Raw genomic sequence first — 13,260 nt, forward strand, 5'->3', positions numbered from 1 at the left:
CGGTGTGCCAGCGAGGGCGCTGGACTCCCTTGAGGGGGGGTGGATTGTGAAGTCCCACATCGGTTAGGAAGGAGAACGAAGCATGCCATATATATGGGTGTGGATACCTTCCTTGTGTGGAGGCCTTTTGGGGTGGCATGCGTGTCATCGCCAGAAGCAAAACCGTGAGGCCGTGGGCCAAAGCGGACAATATCCACATGCGGGTTGCTGGGCTGTTACAATATGGACATCAATGCACATCCCAACTAAATAGTACTATGGGATTTATTTCCTCTATATTAGTCTATTCCTCCTCCAGTCTACTAACCATTGCCCTAGTGATTTGACCCTTGGTCCATGGGCCTCCATCAATATGTGTTGAATTGAATAATATTTATAAGTGTTGTGAATGTTGTGTTATGTTGAACTATGCATGATGCATCTTAAGTGAACTTATATTGAGAATATGCATCATGCATGTTGTTGAGTTGAAATGTGTTGTGAGATGCACAATGTATGTTGTTAAGCTGTGATGTTGAGCTTTGTTGTATTGTTATGTTGTTAAGATACAATTTTGAGTTATGTTGTATATCTATGTTAAGCTATAATGTTGAGATGTGTTGTATGGCTATGTAGTTAAGCAATGTTGTTGAGCCATGTTATATAGCTATGTTGTTGTGAATTTAGGACTAGAGAAGAGATGTTTCTAAAAGATGATATATCCCATTGTGTGAATATATGTTTTGGTGCTCTAAGAGCCTAAATGTTGAAAAACCTTATTGAGAAAGTTGGTTCTTGAAGTGATGTGTTATGTCTTTTCTAAGTTCTTAGTTGATGTTGTATGATGGAAACGTCAAGTCATATTGGTTTAAAAGTGTTAAATTGAGTAAGGTATAAAGTTGATGACTAAAATCCTTAACTAATTATTAAAAATGTACGTAGTATTTAGAGAGTAGTTGATGAATTAATTTCATTTAGGCTAAGTTGATGCATATTAATGTCATAATAGGCTAACTCCCAAGTTATTCTATTCTTGACAGTGGTGTTTCCTAGTCTAAGTGACAACATCTAAGCAATTAGTGAAGTTGTTGGATAGAACTGATCTAATTTTTAGGGATTAAACATTGTAATTCAACAAGGTCAAGTCACTTTGTAAATTAGCGAAAGCATTCTATGAAAAATGAGCATTTATCCATCATATAATATTTCTTTCTATGACAGTTAAGTAAAAATCTATCATAGAATATCTTGGTTAGCTTTGCCAACAACCATTCTAGGACAAGTGTTAACTCACCCATCATAGAAGGTTAACAATCTATGACATGTATTACTTTACCTAACATATAATATTTGTTATTCGGTCACGTAGGGGGTGCGAACCCATTTGCGCTCTCCATGTTTACTCTTCTTACCTCTCTTCGGTGAACTCAACGATTATTCTAACAATTCCTACACTTGATGATTCCGTTGACCACCATGAGCAAGGCGACCACCGTGACCAACATTACCTTTGTGAACTTTCTCCTTCACATTTGACGACCAACGCAACCAAAATTGCAGCACTATTCAAATTCAAAATGATGCATTTTAGGGTTCAAAATGAGTGTAATGTGATGCATTTTTTTCATCTATGTTGTCCCTTTATTCAAGTTCGTTAAACTAGTGCTTGGTACGTTCAGGCTCATTCAAAACGTGCTTGGTCCATTTAGGCTTGCTTTTTTGTTCAACCTTTGCCTCTCTAAGGTTTGTTCTCCTATTTTGATACTCAAGCTTTGTGATATTGTTTAGAAGAAAAGTTGGTATTGTTGGTACTATTTGATTGAGAAATAAGTGTTGCTTTGTTTTTTGAGTTTTTGTGTTTATGATTGTTGTGATTTAGGAATTGTGTGTATTGTTGTACACACACCAATCTTATTTATAGAGTGAATACAATAAATGATAGAGATACTAATCTCTTATATTATGAAAACTAATCTAATCATATCCCTAATTGATAGTGAGGATAATAACCATAATATATGTATCTACAATATTTGTAATATATTCACAATATATGTAACACTCCCCCTCAAGCTGGAGCATATATATCATATGCACCAAGCTTGTTATAAATATAATCAACCCGAGGTCCTTTAAGCGATTTTGTGAACACATCTGCTAACTGGTCACCGGAGGCAGCCCGAGGCAGCTGTCGGAGGCGGCTATCGAAAGCGATGGTCAGAGGCGACGACCGGAGGCGGCTATCAAAAGCAGCGGTCAGAGTCGGTGATCGGAAGCGGTGGTCGGAGGCGGCGATCGGAGTCGGCGGCCACCTGAAGCGATGGTCGGAGTTGGCAACCGGAAGTAGCGGTCAGAGGCAGCTATCGAAAGCGGTGGTCGAAGTTAGCGACCAGAGTCGGCAACCAGAAGCGACGGTCGGAATTAGTGACCGGAGTCAGCGACCGGAAGTGGCAGTCGAAGGCAACAACCAGAAGTGGCGAGCGGAAGCGACAGACGGAGGTGGCAACTGGAAGCGGTCGTCGGAGATGACGATCGGAGGCAGCAATCGGAGTCGGCGACCGGAAGCGACGGTCGTAGTCGACGATCGGAAGCGGCAGTCGAAGTCAGTGACCGGAGGCGAGGACCGGAAGTGACAGTCGGAATTAGTGACCAGAGTCGGCGACCAGAAGCTAGTTCAGAGGCGTCGGTCATCGACGGCGTGGCGACCGTGGCGGTCGGCGGCGCGACAACCGGCGACACGACGACCGGAGGCCGTGGTCGAAGGTAGAAACCGGAGATGACGGTCGGTGGTGCGACAACTGGAGGCAGCAGCCGCCGGCACAGCGGCCGCCGGCGGCCGGAGGTGGCAGTGAGGGCCTTTGCAAGAAGAGAGAAAAATATATTCTAAAAGAAAAGAACCTAAGCTCTAGATACCATGTTGTGATTCAGGAATTGTGTGTATTGCTGTACACATACCAACCTTATTTATAGAGTGAATACAATAAATGATAGAGATACTAATCTCTTATATTATGGAAACTAATCTAATCATATCCCTAATTGATAGTGAGGATAATAACCATAATATATGTATCCACAATATCTGTAATATATTCACAATATCTGTAACAATGATTTTTGTTGTTGATGTTGAATGTATCATTTTTGTTGTGCAAGTCAAGTGTTGTTAAGATGTTATTGACATGGCTTGGATGCATAATTTGTTGGTATTGTGTCTATGCGGTATTGTGTCTATGCAATGTGCTAATTTGTTGTTCTACAAAATGTGTTGGTTTGAGATTATTGTGGGTTAGTTGCATGTGGATTTTTTTGTTAGTTATTTTTGTGATTAATGTGAATGTTTTGGTTGCAAATTAATGGGTTGTTTTAAGGACTCATTTAGGAGCCTCTTTAGTACTATAATGGAGTTTTATATTACTCTTTTATAGTATGTTTTAGTAATATTTAACCCATAATGTATATATTTAAATAAGTGTTATTATATATTGCTCATTTGAGAATGTTATATGTGTACACCTATATTGTACATAATTAAATAAACACATAACATGATGTGAGTTTATTTAACATAATTTATATAGTTCTACTAGGATTATTAATTGATGGATATTTAGTGAATCTTAGTTTCTTGTATGATATTGAATACCATGGTTACATAATTAATGTATAATTATTATATTAATTTTTGAATTGTCTGTTTGGAAAGATATATATGATTGGTTGATTACACAAGTTTTGGTGTTAATTTTTAAGTGTAAATGGGTTGACAATAAGACTAGAGTCGAGACCAATGGGCTAGGTTTTATCTTGGTTAACCTATAAAAAGAAATTTCTAAAGATGAACCATTCATCATGAAAAACAAAGCAAAACAAGTGTTTTACATTATTTTTCCTATTAACAAGAATTGGTCAATTATTCTACAAGAAAAAACAGGCATGGTATAAATGACCATGAAGATTCAACACTTGAAATTTGTGAAACTCCTTCATTCTCCACATGCATGCTTAAGTTTAATGTGGACAATAATAAATACGATGTACATACTACACGCGATGATCATGATGAAGGACTACGGAGGAATATTCAAACTTAAAACTAGTAATGTGTTTAATTTATTATTAGTTATTTATAATGTTCATATGTATAATATTATTAGTTGTTATGCAAATTTTTATTTGTTATTATTTTAATTATTAACATTATTGTTAATAAAGATAAAAATAAGTTAAGTTAGGTCAAATTTAAAATATATAAGCTGAGTTTGTTTTACAAAATTAAAGCCTAAATTTGATCTATTATCAATTATACACTTTTTTGTAGATCTGGTCTATTAACCAATTTAAAAACCTATTTATGTTAATTAAATTAATAAAATTAATTTTTAAAAATCTAACAAATTTATTTTTAAAATATAATTTACTCAACATTATTAAAACTTAAATTTAAAAAAATATAAGAAAAAAAGTAAATCATTTTTTGTTGAAGAAACAACTCATGAATAACCATATATGTTGATATACACTTACACATAGATTGTCAAGTTATAAACCTATAATAAAAAAATAATTATATAAAAAATATTTTAAATATTGATAATTTATTCTCTCCCTCTCTTATTTATGTTTCTTACTCTTTGTCTCTCTCACTCTCACTCCTCTTTTTTTTCTCATCCCTCACTCTGGCTCTCCTCCTCCATCTCATATTCTTATTTCTCTCTCTCTATTTTACATCTTGTTATTTCTTAATCTTATCAATTTTAATAATATTATTAAATCATATTTTATATTTATATTTTAATGATATTTTGTTAACATTTATTTTATTTAAATGAAATGAAATAATTTTTTTTCTTCTTAATTATAATATAGTATTTTTTTAATTATGCATTTTAATAATTTTAATAAATTTTCAATTTTCTTAAAATAATTTAATGTTATATTTATAATAAAATTTAAGTAAAAAAAATCTAATAAATTTATTTTAATAAAAAATAATTTTGTAATAAATATTTACATATCTAAAAATATACTAGTATAATCAAATACGAAAATTTTTAATTTTCAAAAATTTTGAATGAATATATTTATAAACCTTTATAAGTAATGAAACAAATTTTAATTATTCCTAAGAATCATTATTCTTAAAATTTGTAACACTCAAGAATATGATTCGTGAGAGCGAATGTCCCTTAAAGAGAAAAATAATAAGAAAAATGTGCTGCCTGAGAATGAACGTCCCTTAGAGAGAAAAAGAATAAGAAAATTGTCGTCAGCACAGAACTGTTATATAATTTTAATAAACAGCTAAAAAAATATTACAATTTAACAATTTTACTCCTTGAACACCAATAATTTATATTCTAAAATCTACTTCAGATTGATTCAAACAGAACCATGAATGCCCCTTTCTTCACGACATAACGTATAATTAAAGAATAGCTTTCATAGCAATAAATCGAATGGCAATATATTAATATAAAAAGTACACGAAAGGGACAGGAGATACTATCCCATTGTGGAAGCAGAACTATGCGAAGATTCTAATTATTTACTTTCATCTTTAAATAAAAGATTCTACAAAATGCGGTGAATCTTTAAAAATGTTAACTAAAATCGAGTCGATGCCATCCCTCATTCCCCCACAAAGATTTGCAAGAAATTTGAGACCTATTTAGGACTATAGTACACCCGCCACCGAAGGATGGCACCTGACATAAAACAAGTAACTTGACAAAATGAAAGAATTACCAAATCCGCCCACAAAAACAGACACCACCAAATATCCCGCCGGACCTGGTTAGTCCTTTGCAGAAGAGGACAGCAGCACTAAATGGCTGAACTCAGATCTTCTCTGGGACAATCCTGTTGAGATGAACAAGCGAACCTGCAAGGCTACATGTACCCTATGTATTCCATTCACAAAAACAATCACTGCTGTCGGAGCATTGGTGAAACTAATGTATACCTGTCTAGAGCTTTCTTAAAAGTGCCACATATTTACAAGTACAAAATGCTCATCCAGCATTGTTAGCAACTTCTGCAGCTCTCTGCCTCATCATTTCCATTACAGCAGCTCTACGCCGTGAATCAGACTGTTGCTGCAACCTTCTTAAATGTTCTTTTAAATCTCTGGTTTTAAATCAAATGAACAGTGTTAATACATGCAAAATCAATAAAAAGAGTTAACTCGAGAATAATGGGAATGGCTGGTCCACAAACCTGCAACGTGGTACGTGGCATTCAGATTCTTTGCAAGCACGAGCATGAAGTTGAAGCAAATACCACATTTTCTTGCAAAGAACACAACCTCCAGAAGCTCGTGTTTTGCAGTGCATCCCATGACGGAAAAGCCCCTTCACCTTGCGACAATTAGGGTATTGGCAATGTGCAGAACGACATTGGGATGCATGAACAAGGAGATCAAGCATTTTCCGTAGCTGAAATTCCAGAATATTTATATCAGAATCAGAGCCTATATCATATACGTATGCAGAAAGCTGCAATATCACACCACCAAGCAAGGTGGTGTAACTGTGTAACAAAGCAATTGCCAACAAAAAATTGGATACACTACACAGTCCGTCCAAAACGTATGTGGAAAAGACAAGAAACAGTCAAATCAATATCCATGCTTTTACAAAATATTACGAGGGAGGGAAACAAATGCTGGAAAGATTGATGGGTGGAAGCACTGGAGAGATTTATTATAATTGTAACTAAAGATAATATAGCAATAGCCGAAAAAGTTTTAAATCTTGGTATAAAGAAAAGAAAAAAAAAGGAGGGGGGTAGTAATAGAAGTAATCCACAAGCTACAATTTAACAAAGATGCACATATACCTCCCCACTTTTTATGTTTACAGACTATAAAGAAATAAATAATTACAAGTGGAGCTATTACTGTGACCCCACACACCAAAAGTAATCAATTATTTACCATGTAATAACACATCGTACAAGGAAAGATCATGGGATTCGATTCTTTTAAAACGTACAATATATTAGAATTATCATGTCATTTCATTATCCCTTTTTTGCCAATGCCTTTGTAAATCATCAAACATGAAACCCAAGAATAATGTTAATTTTATACTCAATGACATCGTTCTATCCATGAAGCCAACCTCACCTAGTAGGAGATAAGGCTTCTCTTTTACACTTAAACTCAAATTTAACTTGCACAGTTATTATATGTTCATTGTTATTATACTCAATTTAATAAACTAAGCAACTCCTATCCATGCTCAAATTTCATTACATGTGAATATATGACTGTTTTATTTGGCATGCAACATAAACAACTGAGAAATAAGCACATTCGATAATATGTAAGACAAAGAAACAGATCCTCTCATGTACAACAAGGCAGGCCATATTCAAATCTTGTGTCACTTTCTCCCTATTTAATGTGATATCAAAAAAGGGATACACACGAGATTTAAACATGACTGTCATGTTAAAATTTTACATGAGAAGATTCATTCTCATAAGAGAGTCCATAGGGGCAAAAACTAAAATCTTATATCACCTGCAATACTCGAAGCTGCCTTGCTTCTTTGTTCTGAGCATCACGATCCACCATGGATGGATGATTTGTCAACTTATGAGGATGATCAATACCTCCCTTTTGATAACAAGCATTGCATACATCATACTCAGGGCAAATTAAAGAGTATGTTTCTCCCTCTGATTAGTGGGATGTCTTTCTCTCTCTTCACGCTTTAGTTCTGCATCATAACACCTAAGAAAAGGCAAGACAGAATGTGTGACTAGCAAAATTGATTCTTAAGTTAGGAGGAGGTTCAGTCAGCAAGGATAAAGCAAACGAGAAAGATCATGAAAAGGGATCTGAACAACAAATATTAATAAGATCATAAGATATGATGTCAAGATACTAAAATATGATATTGAGACAATATCTACAACTGTCTGCCAGTTTTCATATTTTGTCCAAATCTGCAGTAAAAATTATTTTATAAATTCAAGTCTTATGAACTAGCTTTGAAAAGCAGATTGGAACGGTTAGTCCAACCAGGAAACCAATGACCTGATTGACCTGCTTGTGCCAGAATTATGTGATTCATCCGATTCATCTGTGATCCCTATGATTCATCATCCAATTCAAGCACAAAAACAATTCCCAGTACAATTCGCATCTCCAGCTCTTTGAATCGAATCATATCGTATGTATCAAATCATGAATGCTACGATACTGATAGCAATGCTTAGAAGGCCATACTGAAGACTATTCTAAAAGCTCCTTGAAGAATATAAACCATTCAGCAATGTATCAAATAACCGTTATAACCCCATTATAACGGAATAGCATAAAGGTCTCCAGCCGTATCACCATCCATTATTTGGCGTTTTATGGTGGCATCTGCCATATCCGCCATGGCGCCCCTAATGGTCGTTGCGCCGTAAAGGTTTACAAAGGTCATGGTGAATATGGTGCTTTTTTATTAAAAAAAACCCATTTTAGAGTTTTTGATCCAAGCCCAGCCCATTTTAAAGAAAAATCCAAAACACTTGCCCCAACCGCGGAGTGTTGTTGCTCCCAACCCTGAACATTGCTGCTGCCCTAGGGTTCTTTGAACCTTTGTTCAACTCCGGCTACTGAACTGTAGCGGCCCCTCACTCCTCCGAACCTTGGAGTGAGGTTCAAAACAGGTAATTTTTTTAGTGTTTTTTTTTTCCTTCTTTTTTTTTTTCCTACTTCCTCCTCTTTTGTCCAATGATTCTTCATCTGTTTGAGTTCCTATTATTCATCTTTTATTCTTCTATTCCTCTTCATCTGATCTTCATATCCTTCATGTTGGGTCTGGTTTGAGTTCCTATTTTGTTCAAACATTGAAAATTATATTTCAGTCACATACACAGTACGACAGCAACTCATTTGCGGTACAGTGAACCGGTTCACCTTACCAAAGGAAAAGAAAGCAGCTCAACTTCAGTTGGTTTCGGGACCAAGACTCACAAACCTAAATGCATTTGCATGTCTCGAAACAATTCAATTCCATGTCACTGTCTAATCACTACTGTGCGTTGCTCAAACATTGTTGCGAAACAAAGAAGGTCCACTGCCGCATAATCAAGGCCTTTCGAAACCCCGAAACCTTTCTGCTAAACAACTTGGTCAATGCTTATGCCAAGTTGGGTAGCATCACTTATGCCCGAAGGGTGTTCGACCAAATGCCTCAACCGAATATCTACTCCTGGAACACCCTTCTCTCCTCTTATTCCAAACTGGGTCATCTTCCTGAGATGGAACGCGTGTTTGATGCAATGCCAACCCGAGATGTGGTCTCGTGGAACTCCCTTATTTCAGGCTATGCTGGTTGTGGTTTCCTTGTTCAGTCAGTGAAGGCATATAATCTGATGCTGAATGATGGGTCATTCAATTTGAATCGGATTGCGTTGTCGACTATGCTTATACTTGCATCCAATCAGGGTTCCGTTCCTTTGGGTAGGCAGATACATGGGCATGTGGTGAAATTTGGTTTTCAGTCGTATGTTTTTGTTGGGAGTCCTTTGGTGGATATGTACTCTAAAACGGGGTTCATATTTTATGCAAGACAGGCTTTTGATGAGATGCCCGAGAAAAATGTGGTTATGTATAATACATTGATCGCAGGGCTTTTGCGGTGCGGTAGAATTGAAGATTCAAGGCAATTGTTTTATGATATGCGGGAAAAGGATTCTATTTCCTGGACTGCGATGATTGCCGGATTTACTCAGAATGGTTTGGACAGAGAAGCAATTGATTTATTCATAGATATGAGATTAGAAAATCTGGAGATGGATCAGTACACTTTTGGAAGTGTGTTAACTGCTTGTGGTGGTGTGATGGCTTTGCAAGAAGGCAAGCAAGTTCATGCTTATATAATTAGGACAGATTATCAGGATAATATTTATGTTGGCAGCGCACTTGTTGACATGTATTGCAAGTGTAAGAGTATAAAATCAGCAGAAACAGTTTTTAGGAAGATGACTAGCAAGAATGTTGTATCTTGGACTGCGATGTTAGTGGGTTATGGACAGAATGGTTATAGTGAAGAAGCTGTTAAAATCTTTTGCGATATGCAGAAATATGGGATTAGGCCGGATGATTTCACCCTAGGGAGTGTAATTAGTTCATGTGCAAACCTTGCTAGCCTAGAAGAGGGTGCTCAGTTTCATGGTAAAGCTCTGGTTTCTGGCCTAATTTCTTTCATTACTGTTTCAAATGCTCTAGTTACGTTATATGGTAAATGTGGAAGCATTGAAGACTCCCATAGACTTTTTAGTGGAATGAGCTTTGTGGATGAAGTTTCTTGGACTGCACTTGTTTCTGGATATGCTCAATTTGGCAATGCTAATGAAACAATAAGGTTATTTGAAAGCATGTTAGCCCATGGTTTCAAACCTGACAAGGTTACTTTTATTGGAGTTCTTTCAGCTTGCAGTAGAGCAGGACTGGTAGAGAAAGGAAATCAGATATTTGAATCCATGATTAAGGAACATAGGATTATACCAATTCATGATCATTACACATGTATGATTGACCTCTTCAGTCGTGCTGGGAGGTTAGAAGATGCGAGGAATTTTATTAATAAGATGCCTTTCAGTCCTGATTCAATTGGTTGGGCATCCTTATTAAGTTCATGTAGATTCTATAGAAACATGGAAATTGGCAAGTGGGCAGCTGAGTCTCTTCTAAAATTAGAACCACATAACACTGCTAGTTACATCTTACTCTCGAGCATCTATGCTGCTAAAGGAAAATGGGAAGAAGTTGCCAAATTAAGAAAAGGGATGAGAGATAAGGGTCTCAGAAAGGAACCTGGATGTAGTTGGATCAAATATAAGAACCTAGTGCACGTTTTTTCTGCTGGTGATCGGTCAAACCCATATTCAGATCAGATATATTTGGAGCTTGAAAAGTTGAACTATAAAATAATACAAGAGGGATATGTGCCTGATATGAATGCTGTTCTGCATGATGTTGAGGATTCGGAAAAAATAAATATGCTTAATCATCATAGTGAAAAGCTTGCTATTGCTTTTGGGTTGATATTTATTCCTCCTGGTTTGCCCATACGAGTAGTTAAAAATTTAAGAGTTTGTGGAGATTGTCACAATGCAACTAAGTATATATCTAAGATCACCCAGAGGGAGATTCTTGTAAGGGATAGTGCCCGATTCCACTTGTTTAAAGATGGAATATGTTCATGTGGAGACTTTTGGTGACAGGTCCAGTTGTCATATTTAACCCATAATGTATATATTTAAATAAGTGTTATTATATATTGCTCATTTGATAATGTTATATGTGTACACCTATAATGTACATAATTAAATAAACACATAAGATGACGTGGGTTTATTTAACATAATTTATATAGTTCTACTAGGATTATTAATTGATGGATATTTAGTGAACCTTAGTTTCTTGTATGATATTGAATACCATGGTTACATAATTAATGTATAATTATTATATTAATTTTTGAATTGTCTGTTTGGACAATTTGGAAAGATATATATGATTGGTTGATTACACAAATTTTAGTGTCAATTTTTAAGTGTAAATGGGTTAACAATAAGACTAGAGTCGAGATCAATGGGCTAGGTTTTACCTTGGTTAACCTATAAAAAGAAATTTCTAAAGATGAACCATTCATCATGGAAAACCAAGCAAAACAAGTGTTTTACATTATTTTTCCTACTAACAAGAATTGGTCAATTGTTCTACAAGAAAAAACAGGCATGGTACAAATGACCATGAAGATTCAACACTTGAAATTTGTGAAACTCCTTCATTCTCCACACGCATGCTTAAGTTTAATGTGAACAATGATAAATACAATGTACATACTATACTACACGTGATGATCATGATGAAAGACTATGGGAGAATATTCAAACTTAAAACTAGTAATGTGTTTAATTTATTATTAGTTATTTATAATGTTCATATGTATCATATTATTTAGTTGTTATGCAAATTTTTATTTGTTATTATTTTAATTATTAACATTATTGTTAATAAAGATAAAAATAAGTTAAGTCAGGTCAAATTTTGAATATATAAGCTGAATTTGTTTTACAAAATTAAAGCCTAAATTTGATCTATTATCAATTATACACTTTTTTGTAGATCTGGTCTATTAACCTATTTAAAAACCTATTTATGTTAATTAAATTAATAAAATTAATTTTTAAAAATCCAACAAATTTATTTTTAAAATATAATTTACTCAATATTATTAAAATTTAAATTTAAAAAAATATAAGAAAAAAAGCAAATCATTTTTTGTTGAAGAAACAATTCATACATAACCATATATGTTGATATACACTCACATAAATTGTAAACTTATAAACCTATAATAAAAAAATAATTAAAAAATATTTTAAATATTGATAATTTATTCTCTCCCTCTCTTATTTATCTTTCTTACTCTGTCTCTCTCACTCTCACTCCTCTTTTTTTCCTCATCCCTCACTCTCGCTCTCCTCCTCCATCTCATATTCTTATTTCTCTCTCTCTTTTTTACATCTTATTATTTCTTAATCTTATCAATTTTAACAATATTATTAAATCATATTTTATATTTATATTTTAATGATATTTTGTTAACATTTATTTATTTATTTATTTTATTTAAATGAAATGAAATAATTTTTTTTCTTCTTAATTATAATATAGTATTTTTTTAATTATGCATTTTAATAATTTTAATAAATTTTCAATTTTCTTAAAATAATTTAATGTTATATTTATAATAAAATTTAAGTAAAAAAAATCTAATAAATTTATTTTAATAAAAAATAATTTTGTAATAAATATTTACATATCTAAAAATATACTAGTATAATCAAATACGAAAATTTTTAATTTTCAAAAATTTTGAATGAATATATTTATAAACCTTTATAAGTAATGAAACAAATTTTAATTATTCCTAAGAATCATTATTCTTAAAATTTGTAACACTCAAGAATATGATTCGTGAGAGCGAATGTCCCTTAAAGAGAAAAATAATAAGAAAAATGTGCTGCCTGAGAATGAACGTCCCTTAGAGAGAAAAAGAATAAGAAAATTGTCGTCAGCACAGAACTGTTATATAATTTTAATAAACAGCTAAAAAAATATTACAATTTAACAATTTTACTCCTTGAACACCAATAATTTATATTCTAAAATCTACTTCAGATTGATTCAAACAGAACCATGAATGCCCCTTTCTTCACGACATAACGTATAATTAAAGAATAGCTTTCATAGCAATAAATCGA

At 33.9% G+C, this 13,260-nt stretch overlaps 2 protein-coding genes across 2 annotated transcripts; one reads left to right on the forward strand and one right to left on the reverse strand.

Annotated features, from left to right (window-relative positions):
- Positions 1-5,507: 5,507 nt before the first annotated feature.
- On the reverse strand, positions 5,508-7,817 carry LOC109794876 (histone acetyltransferase HAC1). Its single transcript, XM_083074657.1, has 3 exons — positions 7,508-7,817; positions 6,199-6,416; positions 5,508-6,108 (listed from the first exon to the last, which is right to left on the reverse strand). The coding sequence occupies exons 1-3, from the start codon at positions 7,559-7,561 to the stop codon at positions 5,994-5,996; spliced, it is 387 nt and encodes a 128-aa protein (XP_082930783.1). The 5' UTR covers positions 7,562-7,817; the 3' UTR covers positions 5,508-5,993.
- Positions 7,818-8,033: 216 nt separating this feature from the next.
- On the forward strand, positions 8,034-11,287 carry LOC109808152 (putative pentatricopeptide repeat-containing protein At1g68930). The gene is made up of 2 exons (XM_020371022.2): positions 8,034-8,649; positions 8,848-11,287. Exon 2 carries the CDS (start codon positions 8,965-8,967, stop codon positions 11,206-11,208), a length of 2,244 nt encoding a protein of 747 aa, XP_020226611.2. The 5' UTR covers positions 8,034-8,649; positions 8,848-8,964; the 3' UTR covers positions 11,209-11,287.
- The last annotated feature ends 1,973 nt before the right edge of the window (positions 11,288-13,260 follow it).

This window comes from Cajanus cajan, chromosome 5 (genome assembly GCF_000230855.2).
Source record: "Cajanus cajan strain Asha chromosome 5, NIPB_CcT2T_4, whole genome shotgun sequence".
NCBI lineage: Eukaryota > Viridiplantae > Streptophyta > Magnoliopsida > Fabales > Fabaceae > Cajanus > Cajanus cajan.